Source organism: Cyprinodon tularosa, unplaced genomic scaffold, assembly GCF_016077235.1.
Source record: "Cyprinodon tularosa strain WSP-4 unplaced genomic scaffold, ASM1607723v1 ctg125, whole genome shotgun sequence".
Classification (NCBI taxonomy): Eukaryota; Metazoa; Chordata; class Actinopteri; order Cyprinodontiformes; family Cyprinodontidae; genus Cyprinodon; species Cyprinodon tularosa.
Genome location: NW_024038059.1, coordinates 303,841 through 327,641, shown reverse-complemented (window position 1 = coordinate 327,641; position 23,801 = coordinate 303,841). Strand labels below are relative to the sequence as shown.

The window sequence follows — 23,801 nt, the reverse complement described above, 5'->3', positions numbered from 1 at the left end:
GTTTAAATAAGCCACACAAAATTTTTATTGATAATTACAAGCTTAATCACATTAAATTACCATATTTTTCTCTATTACTGTAAATGTAACTTCATCTTGTAATATATAGTCTGACCACAAAGGGGATTTACATCTCACTTTTCTCAATGATTTTTGAAGGCATTGTTTGATAAGGTAAAATTAAAAAGTTCTTCTTCTTATTATTATTATTTTTTTTTTTCCAGTTTTGTTTAGATGTTTTAAATTCTTTATTTTGATTGACTTCTTATAATAAGTCATTGCTTCCGTAGTGGAGCGACAGTGGTGTTGGATGCAAAGGTTTGCTCAGTGACCGGCAGAGATGGGAAGTAACGAAGTACAAATACTTCGTTACTGTACTCAAGTAGATTTTTCTGATATTTTTACTTTACTTTACTACTTATTTTTATGGCGACTTTTTACTTCTACTCCTTACATTTTTACACAAATATCTGTACTTTCTACTCCTTACATTTTAAAACATTGGCTCGTTACTTTAGTTTTGAATCATTTCAATGGAGTTACCGTTATTATTTTTCACGTCATTAATACTGTGAAAACGGAGCAGTTTTCCCCCTCTGTTCCCAAAGTGTAGCCGCCGTCTATCACACACAGCGTCACATCCTTCACTACATTTCCCAGCATGCACCACAGACCGGTCGTCATGGCGGCGGCAGTTCCAAACAATTCACCCGGTAATTTACACTAGTTCCGAAATTACGTCACCTTTCATTCAACACTTTACTTACTCACCAGCGTAGCAAACTCTGAAGGTACCCACTGCGACAGCTTTAATATACATTCCGTAGTCGGCAATAAAACTTCCCAGTCAAATTACAGGGCGTTTCTCAATTCACGAGTACGTACTCGCGTTCTCGTCAGGTCCGTTCTTGGCGAGAACGCAAGAAGATCGGACTTGACGAGAACGCGAGCACGCAAGCATGTATGTGTATTGGAGCAGAAGCGTACTCGTGACGTCATCACAGGCAACGTTGTTTAGCTTTTCTTTAACAGTCAAAACTATTTATTCCCTACACAAAACATTTTGAAAACAATATTGAAAACGTCGCACTTTTTTTTTTTTATTTCGCACTAACTCTGTAAACGGGCCACACAGGGAGGCTTAAATGTATAATGTTATCGCCTCAAACAATTTCAAAACGTACTTTTGAAGAACAACAGCAGCAGAAAAGGGAATGTTTAACTTAACACTGTGAGCGCTGACTCGAATCAAGCTGCGGCCGCGGGGCATTCTGGGGTAGCGGTCAGTTTGAAGAACGCACAAGTCTGCTCTGATGCATGCTCGATAAAGAGGGCGGGGTGAGAACAACATCCGGGGATTTTTTGCGTTCTCGATCTGGCGTTCTTGAGAATTGGAACGGTACTCGGGCTGAGGCTGATGACGTGCCACGAGTACACGAGCACACGAGAACGCTCAAGAACGCATATTGAGAAACGGCCACACATTCTCTTCCCTTAGTCCGTCAGCATACTGGTCCGTGTGGAAACACGTACCGCATCGGTGCCAGTCTCTTATCCATTGTCCCAGGGCATTGGAAAATACTATTAGGGGGCAGGGGTGTTAAGTGGGATTTCAATGTATGTAATAATTGTTTGCATGTTAATAAGTAGGTGAAATGGTAATGTTAGTATGGTTAAATTATTTCATAAATATGTATGTTTTTGTATGAATGATGCTATTGTCTGTATTTATTTTTCTACAATGATAGCTGTGCTTTATTGGCGATTTGCCTTCCTGTTTAGTTGGGCTGTCCCAATTGGCTGATTATTGGTGGGTCTATTTAAGGGGCACACTCCCAATGGCTTAGGGGGGCTGCTTGGAGAGACTGCTTTTGAAGGTCTGCTTAGAGAGACTATATTTAAAGTCAGCTTGCTGTGAGGCTGTCAGTGTTTTGTATTGCCTGCAATGGCCAGTTTTGTTTTCTTTATTTGAAAGTATTTTGTTTGTTTTGTTTTTTTTTGCCTTCACCGTTGCACCAGTAAATAAACCGCTACACGCTTTTGAACTGGAATTTTGTTGTCCGCTGGTTCTTACCACCTTTTTGCAAGTCATCTGCTTACTCCTCCTCTGACGTGAGATGGGAGCTGGCGAGCCATTTTCTCACAAATACCAAATTCAGTCTAATTGGATGGGAATCTACGTTGCATTTGACGCACCACTACAAGATGAATCGACAGATTCGGCGGTATTCATTGGCGGCAAATCATTGCAGCTTGGTGGTGGTGGCGTTAGCATAGTAGTATGGACGATGAGATGATTGAAAATGAACACAACGGAGATCTAGTCCTATTGGCAGACATCCATTTAAAATGTAGGCAACGGCATGAAAAAAGTGGTTTCTACTTTTACTTTTATACTTTAAGTAAATTTACAAGCCTGTACTTTGTTACTTTTACTTGAGTAAAGAAGTTTAATCAGTACTTCCACTTTTACCAGAGTATTTTTTAACACAAGTATCTGTACTTTTACTCAAGTACGGAAAGTGAGTACTTTTGCCATCTCTGGTGACCGGAGGGTTGTCGGTTCAAGCTGCGTCTCCGGCTTTCAGCATCGTGTCCTTGGGCAAGACACTTCACCTGCGTTGCCTACTGGTGGTGGTCAGAGGGACTAGTGGTGCCAGTGTATGGCAGTCCTATGGCAGCTGTGGCTCCAATGTAATTTACCACCATCAGTGTGTGCATGAATGACTGAATGTAGTGTAAAACACTTTGGTCAAGTCTCCTGACTTGAAAAAGAGCTTTATAAGTACAAGCCATTTACATATTAATACAACAAACTTTGTGCCAAATATGCTCTTCTAGTTACCGTCTAAAAGTTTTGTAGTTTAGAATTTTCTGTCACAAGAGTGGCCTTTACTGATTTTATTTTACTCAAATAGTAGGCCTGCAGGTGGTTTGACTGACCAAAAAAAAATAAAAAATAACAATTAGAACAGTGTGACAATAAAAGGTGGATTATTTTCTTTTTCTCATGCAATGGGACCGTGCCAGCTCCTCTTCACTTGACTCTCATCTCCTCTGCTCGTTCCATGCTGGGTTGTAGCCGTTCATCCAGGAGAGCAGGGGTGAAAACACTAACCTTTTCTACACAGCTATAACTCCGCACCATGACATCAAACCAACATTGCTTCAGGGTCCCTCGGTGCTTGCTGTGAAAATGTCAGACATGCTCTTTTCATCTAAGAGAAATCCTATCTGATTTACTATACCCCCTCTTCCTCAACTGAGGCGCCTGTTTGTACAGGGCAATGTTTTATTTGAATATCAAAGCCAGTAAGGAGGTGGCCAGACACTTTACATGACATTATGCTGTTTAAAGTGTCCCTCACAGATCTGGGATCAGATCAGTCCCACAAAGCAGCCTTTGTGATGCAGGGAGGACCATAATCTCTATTTACTAACCCTGCTCATTTACTACATTTAATACATTTAGTCTGCTCCATGGATGAAATTAACACAGATGTCTGTTTGCATCCCAGGGTGCAACTTTCTAAGCTTCGAAACCCATATGACACTTAAAAAATTGCTTACATTTTTGTAACTGAAACCAAGGAACCCTAATGGTGAACATGATTCTAGTGTACCTCCCCTCACCATGCAGCACACAAGGGCAGAAAGACAAGAAAAGGGAATCTGTAAAATCTATGGAGAAATCTATGTTGAGTCTATGGATTCAAATTAACAGCTTTTTTTTTTTTTTTTAACAATTTTTTTCCTTTTAACAAACAAAAGATTTTTTTTGCTCTTTGATTTTTCTGCATGTCATGTTCAAATCAACAAACAGAAACTATTTTTTTAATATAAAATACACAACTGGTCTCATGTCTTGGCAGCTGAGCAAAACTGCATCTAATCAAAGAAAATGGATGCAACTTTGAAACTATTTGCCCTATGTATTTATACAGGATCAAAACACTAACTTTTCCACTTTCTTCTTAAGTAAAGGGGGATTTTACAGCAAATACACAGCAAAGACACTATCACAAGTAGTCTACTAATTCTGCCTTAAAAGAAACCCATATCCCTTAAACTTTTGGGTATTTGACACATTAAACTCAAAACCAGCTTCAATTTAAACGTCTGGCCGGATTGTCAGTCAGAGGAAAAATTGATAAAAGATAGAAATCTGGCACAGATTTGTTTTCAGACTTTCCTGATTTATAACTTTATAAAACTTACTGTTGGTGGAATTAAAGATGGAAGTCTGTCCGTGTATGTGTCATAAATCTTCTCAAATCTACATTCCAGAATTTGCTCCCTCCTCTTCTTTATAAAATCATACACCCATTCAGTTCTACAGCTAACCTGCAACCCAGAATGATAATGTATAGCACTCAGGGTTACTTCTAAACATCGATCCCATCGAATTTGTTCAGGGAAAGCAGGAACATTCTGCAGGGCCTTCAACGCCGATTGGGATAAGAGCTAATTAGAGCAACAGAAAAAGTCAGCAGATGCCAGGAAAAACCACAACTACCTATGTGCGCATGGCTCTAGTTGTTCCTCTTTCAAAGATAAAATTATGGATTCTGACAAAACAGAAGTTATAGTAGCAACTACGTGTACGTTCTCCTGCACTGCGAGATTTGTTTTGGTTCGGCTGTGGGCTCAGCTCTTGTTTTCTGCATAGTGTAGCTATACGTTACTATCCTCCCACAGATTCTTAGTCGCATTTAGGTCAGAACTTTGCACCATTTGTCTCTGTCCCACTTAAAGGTGAACCCTTCTGCCAGTCTGTATTTTCCTCAGCCTACTTTCCATTAAACTCTGACCATCTATTCCCAGCTGCATTATGTACCATGTTTCTACCTACTCATATTGTGTTAAATGACTATGATTATGACTGGATAAACATAATAAGACCTTCATGCGATCAGAGTAAATTCTTCAACAATACCTTCTAGGCATCTGGCAAATCGCAAGCAGACAATTGGTTGTTTGGTGACTAGTGGTTTTGTTCAGAATTATCAAAGTAGTGGAAATAGAACAGAAATGGACACTAAATATTACATCTTCTAAAATAAATTTCAAAACCCAATGTCATTTCTTGGGGTTAGGGTCTAATATTTCTTTTATCTAGCAGTTAAGCACAAAAACATCAAATTTAACCTTATGGCTGTAATGTCACAAAATAAGTACCTGGATGAGGTGCTGCAGTAGCCCAAATACACAAGAACTAAATGACCTTTCCTTTTTAAGTATATAAAGATTAAATTCATAACAGAGGGCTTTAGGTGTCATGGCATCACCTTAACTGAAAAATAGAGAAAAAGCAAGAGGTTGATCATATTTTATCTTTTGATGTTAATAAGTATCCTTTATTCTTTAAAACTCTTTGTATTAAGGAATTATGTAATTACCTCTATGCCACTGTATTGTACGTTTCTCTGTGTTTTTCTGTTACCGTATGTTTTCTCATGTACAGCACTTTTGAGTTGTCTTGTGTTATATAAATAAACTTCCCTTGACTTACTAGATACTCTTTGTTAGTAATCTCTTCAAATACAAAAATGAATAAAAGTATTTTGTTAATGCTTGAATGAAAACAGGAGTTGGTGCATTGAGTTAAAGATAAAAGCCACAAGTCTTTACAGGCTCATTACATTATGCCGGAAAGGGGATCAAAACTTGTTTGTACATCTTCTGAAAATCAAAGATGAACAGAAAAACAGCTGCAACGAAGGAAGAGTTGCTTGACCTGGGAATAAATGCTGATTGCACCATTTCCCAGTGAAGACAAAGGATAAGACCTTTATGGGTGTTAGTGGCTTGGTTGTCCAGTGTTAGCAGAGGCTTAGGAGTCAAATAAGCTAAATGTCACAAAGCTTTTAGAGGTTTAAGTGAGAAACACAATAGCTCAACTGATAAAAAGGAAAATCACTGAATCTTCTTCATTCTAAAACAGTTTAAATTGTTTAGAGCTTACTTGCAAAGATGCATTTCTGGGAACAAAAAAGAAAGAATGTATTCCAATAGTAAATTACTCAGAAAATAGATTATGTGATGTTATAAATAATTTATCTTTTTTAAGAGAGGAAAGGATTTGTTCTATAAGCTAGAGCTGACTTACTCAGCTGCAGTTCTATTGAACTTTAAGTTGTAATCCTGCTAACTATTTACTTTAGTTAGGTAATATGTCACACCCAACGTAATGGTTGTCTTCTGATGCATGTGTTTAGGTTTTCTAATTGTTGGATTCAGGGGCCAGGATACCTTTTCAATGCCAAATTATCCAGTTTGTTATTAGTTAATCTGTTAACAGTCGAACATCAGTTCCAACTGCCTGTAGGCGATCTTGGATATTTAGGTAAGTAGTTGGTTATGAGCCCCCAATCCTGCAATTAATATGATTATTTTCAGAGTAACTATACACTATCCTATTTGCAACTGAATACTGTTCACAAAACACTGTTTTTTTTTTTTATTCACAACTTGCATGGTTATTTTTAAGAAATATACTGAACACATTTTGAAAACAGCATCCAATAGTGTAGTAAGGATTGTAAAAATACAGTAGTTAGTTTTATTCTAAATACACAAATTAGAGTGATTTGACTTTTGAAAGTAGCACCTCATTATTCCAAATAAATCAAATGGGTTCTCTTGAATTAAAGGTGGAGTAGGAGATCTTTTCTGATCTCCCCACAGCCATGTAGCAAGCAGTGAAATAGAAATTCTGGAAGTGAAACCAAAAAAAAATGGTCCCTGTTACAATTTGAAATCAAAGAGTAACACACGCCAATCACAAAACACGGTCCATGGTCCACTATTGGTTTGTAACACGTCAATAAGGGTGATCTGCTTATTATAAGGGTCGTTTGTGCGCGTACCCTGACACATGAATGAATCAACCCCCCAATGCTTGTGCAAGCGCGAGGACCAGTACAAATTGTGATTCCCGTGTGTTTTTTTGTTAGTTATGACAATGCGATCGGCCAGCAACTACCCAGCTCGATACCTACAAAGCAAGGATTTTTTAAGCCCCCTCCACCTCCATCCCTGTCCGCTATTCTTGCTTTACTCACCAGCTCTGATAAGTAATTACCATTGTTCAAGTAAACATGGCTTCGACCATCATAGCCCATGCTGTCAATGTAATGCTTTGGAAAAATAAGATATTTTTTCAGTATATGTTTTGCTTGTTTGCGTATGTTTATGCTTGGTTTCCTACATGGCTTTGGATAGCAACCACAAGCCTTGCTGCTCTAGCTGTTCACTCCCGTATCTCAACATTGCTATCAAAACCACCTTTTTACTTGGTGAAGCGAGCCACTGTTATGTTGTTGTTAGCTCGTTTCACAAGCCCTCGGTCTCAATTTGTTTCGTTCTCAATCTCCGAAACATCAAAACACCTTGACAGACAGCATGCGCGTTCATGTGTTTTGAAGGCATGGTTTCAAGGGGTGGTCTGAAGGGAGAGGCATGGTTGTGAATATTCAAAAATATAGCTTGCTGGAACCATTTTTCCAAGATCTCCTACGGCACCTTTAAATAGATTTTTATTTGAAACATTTTTTAAATCCAATTAGATAGCCCATGGTTAGAGGGAAAAGATTTGTAACGAATTCTCCTTCCTTTCTCCACTTTGAAATACGCCGGCTAAAAGACTTTGTTGATGCTTTGCTATTGTTTAAAGGCCGCATGATGCTAATTGAGTTGGAGATGTTTCTTTATGGCCTGCTATGGGCTCGTATTCATGTGGATATATGTATAACATTCTTTCTTTCAGCAGTCTCTGCAATCCCAAATGTGCTCCAGGCTGCTTTCACAGCTGCATTCAGTTCTAGACACCATTAGAAATGTATAATAATGGTTTAACTGGCTGAGGTTTTAAAATGTGCAAGTTCTATTTTGTAAAATATGAAATAACACTGTGGGTTGTTTAAACCCCTACTATTTGTTTCCTTCTTATTCTTTTTGTGACACACACCAACTATGTATCATTCTAAAGTCTTCCCACAGTTTGTGTTGCTTCCTGAAAATTTTGCATGCTTTCCAAAATTCATGCTTCTGTTTATAATAATGCAACTAAACCACCCTTAGTACTGAATTATGGCTGCTTTATACTTCCAGTGGTCAAACCCTCACAGGGTACCGTTACTTTCAAAAGGGCTTTAACAATGCTCTGAAGGCTCCGTCATTTATTTCAATCAAGACCTCAACTTGTACACAGATGTGCAGCTGCAGGCCAGCTTTGGATTCCTTAAACGGTTCCTTTAAATATAAAGATAAAGATACAAGATAAACTCGGAAACATAGCAAGCAAAAACATTGCAACTGCATAATGGCATATTGTTCTCATGATAACACTATCAGACATCACAAACTTTATCTGCCACTTTATCTGTGCTTGGTGAGTTTACCTGTATAATGAGGTTTCTGCATTAAAGGCCTTGCATGTCCCAACAGTGGTGCTTTGGGTCGACTTAAGCTTTCATCTGATGAGCAAGGTAAGCAAGAAGAATGGACAGTGAGCTTATTGGCTTCAGAGGAAAAGCAAAACAAAGATAAAAGTATCCAAGGAACACACTGCTTAGAAGAGGGACACTGTAGAATTGATGTTCCTGAAATATGTTGCATAAGAAATAGTTCAACCTGTCACCTTGGTGTTTATCACTGTTTTCTTCTTTAGGGCAATTTGCAAGTACAAATACGAAATAGCTTTATTATTTCGTAAAGCTATTCGAATTCCTGTTTCAGAATTCTAAAACAGGAATTCTGAGTAGAAAAGTCAGAGGTCCACAACAGCTTGAAGATAAAGCTCAGTGCACTCCAGTAAGAGTGGCTCTTCTTAACAAATTTTCAACAAACGGTAAAGGAGTAGACATCAAAGGAACTATGAAACAGTGAAAACTACAGGCAGAAAAAGGCTACTGAAGTGCTGAGAAACTGATTTATGAACTACTCATCTTAAATTAGACTCATGAGTCCAATTTAAGATTTACAGATGTATGTAAAGTTGAAAAAATATACAATCTAATGCAAATGCTAATATATATATATATATGTATATATATATATATATATATATATATATATATATATATATATATATATATATATATATATATATATATATATATATATATATATATATTATTGTCATTCACCTGTCTAACTCTGCCTGGTTTCTAATCACTGCTGATCTGATCCACCTGCTACTGCCTCTATTTAAGGTGCTTGCATCCAGTCATCAAGCTAGATTATTCTTGCTCCAGTGGTGAGAGCCTTTTAAGAGTTTCTGATTTGCCTGAGCTGTAGTCGGAGTCCTGTATCCCTGAGCCTGTCTGTTCCTGTTCTGATCTGTTTGCCTGACCTGGCTTCGGACTCCTGCCTATTCTCCAAGGCTGCAGCACCTGGGAGACTCTGGGGAACACTGCTGCATCCTGTTGAGAGTAATCCTACCTTTTTCTCCTGTTATGGACTGATCTTGTAATCCGGGTCAGTGACTCATTTTGATAATCTTCCTCCATGAGATTTATGTGGTCACTAACCAGTGTTTCCTCTCCCCAGAATTTCCTTGCTCAGATGCAGCTGCAACTACAGATCAATGTTTTAATAAACGCTTTTTGAGTTATCCCAATGTCTGTCTTGCCTTGAATACTGGGTCCCTCTGTTCTGAGTCCTGACATTAATAAAAAAAACAAAAAAAAACATTAAAAATATACTTGGCATATATTTGTTTCTCCCTCCTAAAACTGTTTCTCTGAAAAAATTAGCATTCAAGAATTTGGTGAAAAGAAAAAAAAAAAAAAAGGCAGAGTCATAGTCTAAACCTTTTGTTGAGGATGTGAACTATCAGAATTGTCTGTCTCTATTTAGGTTGTACTTTCTACAAATAAAATAAATAAATAAAATAAAACATTGGAAATTGTTAAATTTTTAACCCTTCAAACATGACAAATGATTTATATTCTTGTCTATGCTATCTTTATTGTTATTAAAAATTAATACGTAGAAATTCTTTGTCGCAATAAAGTAAAGCTAACTACAACTTAGTTAAAAAAATAAAATAAATAAATAAATAAAAAAGCAGGTTGAATGGAATACCATCAAATGTTATTCAAGTTTAGTTCCATTGTTTTCTAGCTTTATATTCATTTGACGATGATGATAGACAGTGTTTAAGTTTTTTTTTTTTTTTTATTGTAGAAAAGGGTTTATTTAAGTCAATGAGGCTCTAGTCTGTAATAGAAGTTTTAAAATATAGTAAATACTATTTATTTGTTTTATTAGGTGGGTATGAAGAAGCTGAACATTTTTATTGAAACTGAAAAAAAAAAACAAATAAGTGGAGAGAAAAAAACTGAAGTTTGCTATGTCCAAGAAGAATGTGACAAACACCACCTAAAAATGATGGAAACATTTAAAAATTGAACAGAAGGAAATATGATGATATATTGAAAAGTGTCCACCTCATTTAGAGGTAAATGTAGAAAGAGAGACCACATCATTATCTCTTATTTGTTTTCTTTTTATATCATCATGTAAATTTAAGCACAAGTACCACCACCTTTCTCTTTACCACCACAGAAGCTGGTAAAAAGATGTGAGAAGTTCTTCTTCTTCTTCTTCTCCTTGGATTTATTGGCAGTTGGCAACAAACATTTAGTAGCATTACAGCCACTTACTGGTATGGAGTGTGGTTCGTGATCAACTATCTACTTATAAACATATATAATTTCTAAGGAAAAAAAAAAAGAAACTACATACTTTTACATAGCTTGGTATTCTACCCATCTATATCCTACACACATTCACCCTCTCTATAATGAAATTCTTTAGTTTTCTTTAAAAATCAAATAATTATTTGTATATGTTAACTCCCCAAATTCTTCCTCAAAATATCTAATAAATGAATCTTTTCCTTAATACATTCAAACTCTCTCCTCATATATCTTCTCTCGCTTTCATATTTATGACATTCCAGTATAACATGTTCTATTGTTTCATATTTTCCACAGTAATGACATTTGACAGTAGTATGCTTTTGACATTTGAAAAGTGTATAATAAAGTCTTGCATGCCCAAATCTCAACCTTGTTATCACTCTTTCCTCCTTTCTATGTTTTTATTGTGAAAAAAAAACATTTAGCAGATGAAAACTGGGCTCCTATCTCAATACCACTGAAGCTATCGCCTTATTGTTTTTATATAAGTAGTAAAACAGAATTTGTAAAGAAAAACAATGAAATAGATCCAAAGGACCTATCAATAACCAAGTCTGTTCCAGCGCATAGCATCATTAGAATTTCTTTTAAGTATTATATATGAGAGTTTTTCCATCAAGGCTGTAATAATGACGTTTCACCAGGAGCGTCACTGGTTTAGTATCGCGAGATTCTAACGTGAAACGCGAGAGGGAGGAAGGTCAAGAGTTAAACATGGCGGCCCGCAGCTTGCTAAGGTCTATTTGGACCTCGTTTGCAGGCTTAAAACATGGTCTTATAATGTCCAGCGTGAGTCCACTACCAAGGGTCAATGTTCCTCAGATATCTGCTATAGCCGTCCAGACCAGAGGGATTCGTCAAGGTGAGGCTGGGTCAGAACGGGGATGTTTTAGCCACCCGTTGGTGTTAGCATAGGTCTCCCTGTACTGCATGTGTGTATTTTCTTTCTTTTTTATTCCCGAGACAATATAAAAGATATGTATTACAAGCTATGATTATATAGAAGTATTCACCGCTAACTGACTTTAACTGTGTATATGTAGATAAGATATCATGATATTAATGTTAAGATATTTTAGTGAAATGTGCTCATCTTATTATAAATAAACCTTTTTTTTTTTTTTTTTTTTTACATCATGCCTTCCAATAGTTTATCAGGCTATTATAAATTACCTGCATCTTATAATATATACAAAAACATTAATTAAACATGACTACATTCCATAAATGCTTTTACTGCAGATAAATCAGACATGAACAGCTTCCTTGTAGACATTACAAATGCAGGCAGCTGACTAAGTTTATCTGTAAACTAAATCCATACTAAGGGTGAGATGAACAGTAAATTTTTTGGGAGTTAATTTTAGAAAGGGAAAACTCATACAGGAAAACTTTCCAAAAACCCAAATTGAGGTGATTATTACAATGGCTTAAATAAAACAAGATGTTTGGAACAGAAATGTCAGGCTCTTGAAAAGTATGCACATTCCTCCTTGCACAGCACTTAGTTGGACTTAATTTTGCATGAGTTACAATATCTATGCGGCATGACACGGTGTGGATCAGTCTGTGGTTCTGGTTTCTCATCTTCCTCTTGAAAGCATTGGGTTTTTTTTATTGGGTTAAGATTACACAGTTTGCTGTCCAGTCAAGCACACTACCACCCTGTCCAACGAGGCCAGCTCCTGGTACTTTAGGCAGTGTGGGCAGCTATGCACATCCTGTTTGGAAAATGCAGTCATCATCTCCATATAGCTTGTCATCAATTTTTCCTTCCAGTGCACAAGCAAAGTTAAAATACTTCACTCTATGTGTAATCAATCTAAATAGTCAAAGTTTCTGAAATTAATTACAAGTGGGTTTTTTTTGCTTCATTTTTCAAGCTGATCTTTAACATTAATCAATGAACGTATGTAAAAGATAAAGCTGACTTTTATTTTATCTAAAGAAATAAACAACTGACTTTGAAACAAAGGATAATTTGTTTAAAACAGCTTTTTTGAGTTGTTTTAATTAACATCTAATCCAAAGTCAATTTAATCAGTTCTGTATGGCTTGCTATATAATTTTGAATTTGATTTTAAGTGTTGTTCAGGTCAGTAATGAGTAAAACCTGATGTTCTGTTATGTCTCCTTCCCAGTGGTGGAGAAAAAAGATGGCAAAACCACAACCGTAAGTAAAATTAAGCTATAATCTTTCATTCTCTTTGTGTTTAGGTTGAATGTTTTAAATGTGTCATTTCCAAGGCATATTTTTGTTTTTATTTGTATCAGTAGGTCCACCAAATATGATTAAGCCTATTAGAATAGTCATACCAATACCTCACCGTTGTTCCTTACCTACTACACCTTAACTTTAAAGTAAATCCACCTGTAAATAAGCCATCCGGATTGTACATATTTTTATTTTTTATTTCTTATTTTTATTTTGTTTTTCATTGTGTGCGATACATGTACACTTGCACCTTAATCCTTATTTATCTTGATATACTGTATATACCTGGATGTACTGTATATACCTGGATATACTGTATATATATTGTTTATTCTTAATGCACCTTTTTCCTCCTTGTTTGCACCTTCAGTAACTTCTATGCCAATATGTGACGAGTGAATTTCTCCGCTGTGAGATCAATAAAGCTCATCTAATCTAATCTAATTTTTTCCTGATGGAATACATTCAGAAAATATGTTATTTTGTTTTGTTTTTTCTGCACTTTTCTACATTCAGTTTCATTCAGCCATGTTCCAAATGGGCTAAAATACATTATGACAGTGGAAGGAATTACGTAAGAAATTACGTGTATGTAAGTATTTCTAGTATTTGCTGTGAAGTTCGTGCACTTCCAGACAAGATTGTGTTGAGGCAAAAATCTAGGGAAGGATACAGGAAAATGTCTGCTGCTCTGAAGGTCCCAAGGAGAACAGTGGCCCCCATAATTGGTACATTGAAAAGTTTGGAACCACTGGGACTTTTCCTACAGTCATCCATCTAAAGTAAAGGATTAGAGAAGAAGGGCCCTAATAATAAAGGTTGTCATTCTGTTAGAGCTACATCATTGCTGCTTCATCATTCTGGAGAGATGAGGAAGGTATTGTCATAATGGCGTATTGTATGCAGAATGTTGAGAAAGGAGATGATTTTAATAAATGGTAAATGGCATGTACTTATATAGCGCCTTTATTCAAGTTAGGAGACTTGACCAAAGCGCTTTACACTACATTCATTCACCCATTCACGCACACACTCACACACTGATGGTGGCAAGCTACATTGTAGCCACAGCTGCCCTGGGGCTCACTGACAGAAGCGAGGCTGCCGTACACTGGCGCCACCGGGCCCTCTGACCACCATCAGTAGACAATGCAGGTGAAGTGTCTTGCCCAAGGACACAACGACAATGAAAGTCGGAGTCGGGGCTTGAACCGTCAACCCTTCGATTACAGGGCAAACTCCTACATCCAACGCCACTGTCGCCCCGTTTGGATTAAGGCTGTAACATGAAGGAAGTGAAGTGCAGTGGATACCTTCTGGATTGTACACATTGATTATCACAGAGGATGTTTGTTCCCTTTTGTTGTTGCTAGATTGAGGGAGAGATTATAGATATGCCTGCAGGACCACAGCCTCCAAATCCAACAGCCAAGTGTCCTATCTACAGATGGAACCTGCAGCACAAGTACAGCTACACTGTAAATGCAATCAAAAATCTATTTTCCCCAAATAATAAATCAAATCATCCTTGGTGTAAAACTTTTTAAATTTATCTTAGTGTATATTGATTTCTACTTTCTCCAGGACGTTCTTTTGCTCAGCCAGTTCATCAGGTCAGATGGAGGGATGCTGCCAAAGCGAATAACTGGTCTTTGTCCAGAGGAGCATCGCAAGATTGCCATCTGTGTGCAGATGGCACACAGAGCTGGTGAGAGTTTGGCTGAATAAAAAAAAAAGGCCCACAAAAGTCATCCAATTTACTGGAAACTTTTTGAACTCATCAGTGGTTTCTATACAGATTATTACAAGTAGAGCAAACAAGTGTCTGTTTCTAATTAGTGTAACATTTTAAAAGAAAAAAACTTAGAATAAGCCTGGAAACATCCAGCAACGTTAATTAGATCTGAATGAATTTGAAGATGAAAATGTTCCTTTAAAAATAAGACCAAAGGGAAAAGGAACATATTTGATGGATAATACATTAAAACTTAAATAGGGTTGCCCTTTCAAGTAAACCGTTACACTGACTTTGGATTTTGGATTATAGTATTTAATTTTTAATGTCACTTTTGTAAAAGACAAATATTCATTATTATTAAATGTATTTTAATATTTGCAAAGAAGGATGATGATGAAAATGTGAAACAAATGAAAACCTAATCCTGGGAATATTTCATATATATAAAAAAAAAAAAACATGAAGGTACAACCTCTATTTGGAGATTAATGGACACAAAAATAAGAAGAAATATATCAACTTTTCTTATTTTAGATTTTAATCCAGTTCAAGAAGTAGCAAATTTAAATTTCATTCCAAAAAATAAAATAAAAAACAATCCACTGGACTTTGTTTCCAAGTTTGAAGACGTTTTGCTTCTCATCCTTAAGCTTTTTCAATTCAAAATATCAGAAATAGCGATAGTTCCAGGTTTTATACAGTAGCCCAACAAAGCCTTGTTTATTTATTTATTATTAGCGGATGAACAGGTCCACCCCTTTGCAATGTGGGTCATCTGGGTCGGTTTCTCAATGGGGTTTTGTTGTTACTTTAATGTGTAAACTCTGCTGTGGTATAAGTCTCAGATCCAAGTCTGACTTCCAACTGAACTTTATCCATAAAAAAAAGTATGGCTACTGTCGGATCCATTATCTGGGAAAATAATTTTACTTCAAAGTTAATATTTTAACTTTACATATGGATACAATGAGCTGGTAGTAAGAAAGCAATAACAAGAAAATGTCTTAATTAAGAACCTGTAAAGTGAAAATGTGGGAGATTGAAGATTTCTTTTACCGTATTTAAGATTAAAGATTTCTTTGTCACCCAGCCTGTTGTGGCACTCCAGTAGGGTGAAATTTCAGTTTCGGTACAGCCCAACCAATAAAAGACAAAACACACAGACAGCATACAGACACAGTATGGAACAAATTACATGTTCTTTAATGTAGCATTTACGGGGCAAGATAATCATGCTAATTTTCTGCCTTGAGAGGCCCCAATTATCAGGACCGCTCAGAATAGAGGGGCCCTGATTATCAGGGGAGATAATCTTGCTGTGTGTGCATATTAAGACTGATCAGCTCTGCTGGAAAGAACATTAGGACTGTTTTTAATCACAGCTTATTGAAATCCAGCACATTGGATTGTCCTTAACAGATATCCTATATTTTTTCATAAGCAAGCAATATTCCATAATGACTTTCAAGACTCTTTTCCTCTCTTTATTATGAGCAGTCCGGCTCTGTTTTATCATCACACTGTTGTTTTTTTTTGTTGCAAAAACATGAATCATAATATACATGAACATATGTGATAAAATAAATGCTCATTTATTTCAACAGTAATGAATCAGAGAAGTTGCAGTTGAAACACTGTTATATTCATGTTTCTTAAAGACTGTTTAAAGTAGGAATAAATGTCTTCTCAGTTTTTTTCACACCACAGAAACATGTTTTATTAATCACCCATCTAAATTTGAATGTTTAAAAATCACCTAAGCATTTAAAATTAAGTTTCTGGTTCAAGATTCGGTTCTAGAGCCGCAGAAACCACCAGCATCAATAATCAATCGTAACCACTCAAAAGTTCCCTTTTCTGCTGCTGCTGTTGTACAAAAGTACGTTTTAACATACATTTAAGGCGAGAACATCATACGTTTTAAGCTTCACTATATGGCCCATTTACTGATTTAAAAAGTTCAGATGTTGAGAGGACTGCGGCAATCAGAGGAGAACAAACACTAACTGCAGCCAGGCCTAAGGTTAGTCCGTCTGCAGGAGCTCCCTCTCCGCATAGCTGGTGGGAAGTACAAATGGATCTGATGGCATTCTTTTTTTTTTTGGCAAAACGTTCATTTCATTTATGTTTATCTGTGTTTAAAAAAAATTCTTCCACTAGATGAAAAAATTAAGAATTTATTATTATCTAGGACTATTAATAACAGGAGGTGAAATTAAGCTCCAGACTAGCTTTCAATGTTGTTTCTCACGAGTACGCTTCTGTTCCAATTAGAGCTGCAACCAACTATGATTGTTTTGCACATCAAATAATCTGTTGATTATCTTTTTGATTATTTGATTGATAAATTATATCAAATGGGTTAATAAGGAAGACTTTCTACAAAATTCAACCAGGTGAAACCGAAACATTTCCACTTTAGATGTTCTGGATAGAGCATATTGACAGAAGAAACAGAAGAAGCGTACTCGTGATGTCACCACACGCTCGGCTCGTCTGGAGCTGCTTCTCATCCTGTTATTAATATCCTCTTGATAATAATAAATTATGACTTTTTTCCTTTAGTGTGGTAATAATAATTAGCACAGTCAGATAAACACAAATCAAATGAACATTTTGCCAAATAAAACAAAAAACTCTCCATCATAGCCAGCGGTCCTTCACATATGGCTATGCTGAGAGAGGGCTGCTGCAGACAGGCTTGAATTAGACCTTGCCGCTGGGCCATATAGTGATGCCTAAAAGTATATTCACACCTCAAATGATCTTAAAACGTACTTTTATTGAACATCAGCAACAGAAAAGAGAACTTTTAACTTAATACTCCGAGCTCTGTGAGCGCTGCATTGAAAGGAGCGGAGGAGACTCATCCACGACCTCCGACACAAAACTCTCCTCCTCTTGCATGTTTCAGCTGTCCATAGCGTTCCTTGACAGTGTCGTTTCTAAGTCACCAATTTAGTGCTACTTGGTCCCAATGGAATTTCCCATTGGCAACCTACTAACTCTAAGCTGCTGACTGGTTAGCAAGATTGCTTCCGTAAAACCGCCCACAATCAAACTTGCTTGCGAATCTTCTACCACAACAATCCCGCCCTCTTGAACTAGACAAATCAAATTCACTTTATTCACTCGTGTAAAGTCGTGCACGACTCGGGAGAATTCGGAAATGCAACGTTTGGAACAGTCGCTTTCCTACGACTTTAAAGTTGTGTTGAATTTCTTTGTGTTTTATGATGACCTTGTTTTTTGTAGTTTCTTTATAAAATGAATAAAAAAAATAATAGAAACACATTTCAGTTAAATGTATCAGCTTCCTTGTTCTTATTCTAGCACAAACGCTAACTACGTTTACAAGCACAAAATTTCTCATTTGGATTAAAATGCAATCGGATAAAGGAAAAAAAATTGGTATGTAAGATTAACATGGACCTAATCAATCGGAATAAGATGCTGATCTAAATATTCGGATATTAGCTAGCCACATTGTTGATGTGGGTTAGCATTCCTCATTAAGAATAACTTGATCCTAATGAGTGTTTACATCGCTGTTCAGATTGTCAATCAGTTTAAACCAGCCTTCATTTGGATTACAATTTCATTCCAGTTCTGTTAAATCTGATCAGAATATAATAATACGTTTTGAGTTCGATCAGCTGTTTTCCCCAATCGCATATTATTATGTAAACATAGTGACTGTAATATATCAGTGTGCCTCTAGGGTGCTATGATGGCAGGGTAAACCGTGTGACCCATGTATGGTGGAAGTCCTCAACGTGGCTGTCAGGGGTTGTAGTTTTGGACTGTTGACCTTCACTACATGTCTTTTCCCCACTCTTATTCCCATTTCCTGTCTGATCACTTTCAAAGATTTTGAAAAAAAAGGCCAGTTGTGCCTAAGAGTACTGCATCTGTGTATGTCTCAATATCTTTAACATCTGTGGGCTGTTCCTGGTTCCAAATGCTCACTTAAAAGGAAATCTTAAGTTCTGAGACTATTTATGTTTCTCGTTGCTGGAAGTAATACATCTTCTTTATTGTCTGTGTTGAAGGTCTGCTCCCTGACCACAGACCCAGACTTCCAGAGGGTCATGTCCCAAAGAGGACCAAGCCCCAATTGAACAGGTGCTGCTCTGCTGCTACATCTTTTGTTTTACCTCCATTATTTCCCCTCTTTGCCTTTGAGTGGGTTTAATGCTATAAAACATTATTTCACATCTGTGTTTGGTTTACAGATACTTGACTCGCTGGTCAATTACCTCGGTGAAACCCATCTATAAAAAGGGACTGAAGTGGTGCAAGAAGCGCATGGATGTTGGTCACCCGGCACTGAGGAACAACGTGCGGTACGGTGTGAAGCCGCTTTATATAAAGCACTGAAGGACATGTCCATACAGCAGCTGGAGGATGGATCTTCATATTACCCTGGATTTATGTCATAAAGGCGTGGCTGAAGACTGAAGACTGACTTTTGTTTATTCATCTGCATCAGACCTTTATTGAGTCATATCCAGCCCCACCCTGAACCATCTTATCTAACTATCAAAACATTCTACAACAACTTCATGTCACCAACCACTGGGGTCCGTGTTACACTTTCAAAGTAGGTGGTATGTTGACTGTGCAAACTTGACACAAAACAGATGTTTAAATAAAATGTCAATGTTTACTCTCTCTCCCCTCGTGTTTACTGTGAAGCAATAGCTTTTTTTTTTTTTTTTTAAGGGAACAGAGCTCATTGTTAACTGATTATAGTTACTCTTAAGACAAGAAAATGAAAAAGTTAGTTTAAATAAAAATGCAGCCATAGGAAATCATTCATTCTTTTACAGCTTGAAAGGAAGGTCAATGTTTTTCATTCCGAAGCCAATGTAGATGTATCCATGCTGTGGCGTCATGGGCACATGGTAGAAAGTGAGTCCAGGCCACAGGAGGCTGCGCAGAACACACACTCTGCTGGCACACTCAAACTGAAGACTCCACGATCCTAAACGCAAACAGAGCAGACCTGTAAACAGTTGGCATGAAATCACAGGAAGTGGCTACCTCCTGCTCTCTGCATTGAAGTAAAGCCTGCAGTAATCTTTGGGAAAACCATCTTGTTCACATGCAAGAAACTGCCAAGGGATACACCAATAAATCATCCCTTTGTGCTTTTTGGTGTTTACCGTCTAGCCTGTTTCTCTGCTTGCTTGGGTGGGACCATAAACACGAAGGACATGGGAGTTGAACGAGAACGGGATTGGCTATTATGAAAACACTTGATAACACAAAGGGAGGCGATTCTGATCAATGAGCCAGCTTTTTTCAACTGTTGCTTTTGGACTTGTCTGCAAACATGATGCAACTCCAAGTAAAATTGCAATTTAGGTTTCTTCATTTTGTGAGATTCATAGTAAATGAAGATGTGAAAGGCAAGGGAGCAGAGGTTGTTGGAACAGATCTCTCTCTCCTCCCCCCAAGCGATTTTGGGATCGTTTCCAAATATGCCCTCTCCATCTTTCTCAGTCTGTTTTATTTGCACTGAAGCAGCTGCGTGCTGTCTGCTGTAGTGATGCGCTGCTCGCATAAACAAATGCACATGTGGAAGCTCTCTTGAAGCGAACATCTGCTATATGTTTACTTGCGGGTGCTAAACATTTCTTCAAGTCGTCTGACATCCACATATTTCACACCCAGGGCTTCGCTATGCATGGTCGCTCTGGGCTGGATGGGATCCAGCGACAAACCTTACTGTCATGTCGACATGACTTTGCATAACCAAAATCGCATGACTGCCTGTACAGTATTTGCGGTTTAATATTTGCCTTCTGGATTTAGCCGCTCTTTCCATTACATGGAACTTTCTGAGGGCCAGAATGTGCTGTCAGCATTAAACTGATCCTATTAAATGCAGCTATCCATCTCTTTACAGCTACAGTTTTCATACTCAGAGGAATATTTCTGGTTTATTTCAGGCTTTTACAAAGTGAATTCAAGAGTAGAGGTCTTAAGAATTTAGATTTAAAAAATTAGTCTGAATCCTTGACTATTGAATATAAATTTGCTAAACAAAGAATCGTAAAATAATTCTAGAAAGTCTCTAAAAAGCTGCAAAAGCTTGGAGTGAAACTCATCAGTTAAATCCCTGAATGGAACAATCTTACTAGTAATAATTAACAAAAATCTGTAAAGCCACACTGATATCCTGGATAAGTTTTGCCTTGCAAAATTGTATTACATTAGGAATGTATCTGATAGAACAACACAATGTAGTCTGATTTTAAGCAGAAATTTAGTTCTTTATATTTTTTTGCATAGAAATATGAGAAGAATATAATGTACTTGTATTACTCCAGTTAGTAACAGATCATGCATTAAATTTTGAAGAAGTTTAAAGCAGGGTTAGGTGGAAAAAATATATATATATCCTAAGAAAGACCATGGCACAACTTAAAAAATCAAAAATATATGGTCATCAACCTGGACCAGGCAGGCTAGGGAATAAGAGCAAACATCATAGAGGACTATAAAGCCAATAGTGACTTGAGGAGCTACAAAAATCCACAGTTCAGGTGGAACAATGGGTTAAAACAGAAACCATAGACAATGTAATAACTTGTAATAACTTTTAAAATGTTATTTAAAAAGTTTTATACCAGGTATCAATTTCTACTATCACTTCACGACTATATGCTGAATTTCTTAGCAAATTATTAATAATCCCAATAATAGGGATTGAAATCAGAGTTCCAAATGTTATAGAATAGAAACAAAATCCAAAAGGCATATATGAATGTTAGCCTCTGCAAGTCAGATTACAGTATATTTTTGTCAGATCTGACCTAGGTACTCTTTTAAAAGGTGAAAAAGTAATTGCAACAACTCCTGTGTTTTTTTTTTCATCCGATATACAATAATCTGTGGTAAGAAAAATGCATCTTTACCTTTAGGAATGTCATCACTGAGGGCATCCAGAAAATCGATGGCTGGACTCCATTCCCACATATCTGTGATGGATTTCTTGTTTCCCGTCTTCCATTCACGGAAGTGTAGATAATTCTCAAGCCTCCTCGCTTCTGATTCAGAAAGACCTAAGAATAAACACAAAACTTTTAAATGTAACTAAAACAAAACAAGGATGTAGCTCTATACACAAACCTGCCTAGATATTGCAAAGATGATGTATCCTTGAAATATGTAAACCCACTTCAAACAGTTGTGACTCAAAGGCTCTAAAACAGAGGATGTCATTTCCATGATGATGAATAAGACGGAGGAATCTGTACCACAATTTACAGCACATTTACCTTCAAAGCTGCGGTTCATCTGGACATGACCAAGTGGATTTCTGATGAAGGCGCCTCTGGGTACCACAGACACGTCTTCATCAATAAGATGAACAGTCACTGCCAGCCTCTTCTCCTCATTCACCCTGATCTGGAACCAACATGGAGGAATGCAACTATTTTATTTCACAATTAGAAAACCACTCAGACTTGTTTTAAAACGAGAAAGGAAAAGCTAACAGACAATGCAAGAAAATATCTAACTTTGGTCGTTTAGAGAGCCAAAACCTGTTAGTATTTGTTAGGGCATCAAAGCATTTGGTTTTAAATAATTGAATGAATATCTGCCCAGTGTAGGACAGGGAAAGAGCTAGATTGGGGGCCAGAGGTGGCCATGGCCACCCCTAGCATTTTTTCCCTCTAATACAGATGGTGGCAGCAGTAATAATCTCGAGTGGAATAGTGAAAACATTTTGATTTTTTGTGGTTAATTATGCACATCAATATACTAACATCAAAGATGATAAGTACAGAATTAATTCTCTTTTCAGAACTAGATTTTGTGTTTTATGGGGTATAGAGAAAATTATGTGTCTGCAAGTCATCTAGGAGTCTTCAGTGAAATCAAAGGTAAATAACAGTTTTAATAAAAACTTATCAAATAATCAATCTATGTAGATATAAGTGCTTGTAAATATAAATTTTATGCAGAATGTTTATTGATACAAGTAGGTAAGTAATGATAATGGAAAAGATTTACGCCCCAGAACTCAAAACTGAAAGAATTTTATCCGCTATACCTTTTATCTAGAAATTACAGATGTTTAAATATATTAGTCTATTTGTTAGTAAAGTCTGTGGGAAAATATAGTTTGTCTTTATTTAGAAAATATGGATGTTTTGCCCCTTAATTTTCCTGTTGGAACTGTGTAGATTGACCGTGAGGTTCTTGTGCCAATCCACTTCCGGCCACCGTCAGTGTACATTGGTTATTGTCTGGCCACCCTGATAAAAATCTTCTGGCTACGCCTCTGGTGTAGGACATTCAAGTTCAGATTTGCTGTATTTCTTATTTTGAATGAGAAATTATCAAATAGTTTATATTCTGTAAATTAAAAAAAGCTCAAACTTTCCCATCTAAATGACTCCTAGGGCATTGAGACAAACCTACCACCTCCTCCCCCTCTGCAGCCTCTTCTCCACCTCCATGGCTGTGGATCTGTTCATACACAAAAGAGGGTTCTCCTATGAAATGACCCCTGACCGCTTTGGACACTTCTTCAATCATAGACTCAGTGACCATGGGAAGAAGGAACCATTCCATGCAGTCGAGGCTTAAAGAGACAGATCAAAAACAACAAATAATGAAAACCAGGGAAAAGTTAAAATAATTAGGGGAACTTTGTGTTCCTACCTGTACAGATATTTCCGATCCTTTATTTCAGATTCACCTCTCCCTTGAGCTATGAAGTAGTTCTCCTGTATTCCCAATATTTTGCCCCATAACATGACCCGTTGGAACTTGTACTTTTTCTTCAGGATCAACAGGGACGTTTGAAGAGCGATTCTCTGCTCAACAGTTAGAACATGTCCGCTGCTGGCAACGAGGTCCAGAGAATAGTAGAGAGAACAAGAATCCATTGACCCACTGCTGCGCACAGCGGCACCTGGACTTTATAAAAAAAAATCTTAAATAAAATGAACCAAACCAGCATACAAGCTAGTTAAAACGGACACTCTCCGGGCGTTATTTTGGTTGCTACTGACAACAAAACATCGTTGCTATAGTGACCGGTCTTCATACTTTATTTTGGTTGGTTAAAATTATATCTCTACGTTTACACGACCACACGCATTAGAAAATAATATTA

The 23,801-nt window shown here is 37.0% G+C and overlaps 2 protein-coding genes across 2 annotated transcripts; one reads left to right on the top strand and one right to left on the bottom strand.

The window, feature by feature from the left end:
* The first annotated feature begins 11,379 nt into the window (after window positions 1-11,379).
* Window positions 11,380-19,336, top strand: mrps18a (mitochondrial ribosomal protein S18A). The gene is made up of 6 exons (XM_038276515.1): window positions 11,380-11,571; window positions 12,851-12,882; window positions 14,298-14,402; window positions 14,509-14,632; window positions 18,715-18,787; window positions 18,898-19,336. The coding sequence occupies exons 1-6, from the start codon at window positions 11,424-11,426 to the stop codon at window positions 19,040-19,042; spliced, it is 627 nt and encodes a 208-aa protein (XP_038132443.1). The 5' UTR covers window positions 11,380-11,423; the 3' UTR covers window positions 19,043-19,336.
* On the bottom strand, window positions 19,132-23,706 carry rsph9 (radial spoke head component 9). Its single transcript, XM_038276514.1, has 5 exons — window positions 23,345-23,706; window positions 23,102-23,264; window positions 21,952-22,081; window positions 21,589-21,735; window positions 19,132-19,649 (listed from the first exon to the last, which is right to left on the bottom strand). Exons 1-5 carry the CDS (start codon window positions 23,569-23,571, stop codon window positions 19,489-19,491), a joined length of 828 nt encoding a protein of 275 aa, XP_038132442.1. The 5' UTR covers window positions 23,572-23,706; the 3' UTR covers window positions 19,132-19,488.
* Between the last annotated feature and the right edge of the window lie 95 nt (window positions 23,707-23,801).

Excerpts from the sequence above, each read along its gene's own strand:
- mrps18a (XM_038276515.1), top strand. The coding sequence starts at position 11,424 with ATGGCGGCCCGCAGCTTGCTAAGGTCTATTTGGACCTCGTTTGCAGGC. Across the intron at positions 11,572-12,850 it reads GACCAGAGGGATTCGTCAAG|TGGTGGAGAAAAAAGATGGC; the intron begins GTGAGGCTGGGT and ends TCTCCTTCCCAG. Across the intron at positions 14,403-14,508 it reads AGCACAAGTACAGCTACACT|GACGTTCTTTTGCTCAGCCA; the intron begins GTAAATGCAATC and ends TACTTTCTCCAG.
- rsph9 (XM_038276514.1), bottom strand. The coding sequence starts at position 23,571 with ATGGATTCTTGTTCTCTCTACTATTCTCTGGACCTCGTTGCCAGCAGC. Across the intron at positions 22,082-23,101 it reads CTGCAGAGGGGGAGGAGGTG|ATCAGGGTGAATGAGGAGAA; the intron begins GTAGGTTTGTCT and ends TGTTGGTTCCAG. Across the intron at positions 21,736-21,951 it reads GATGAACCGCAGCTTTGAAG|GTCTTTCTGAATCAGAAGCG; the intron begins GTAAATGTGCTG and ends GTTTATTCTTAG.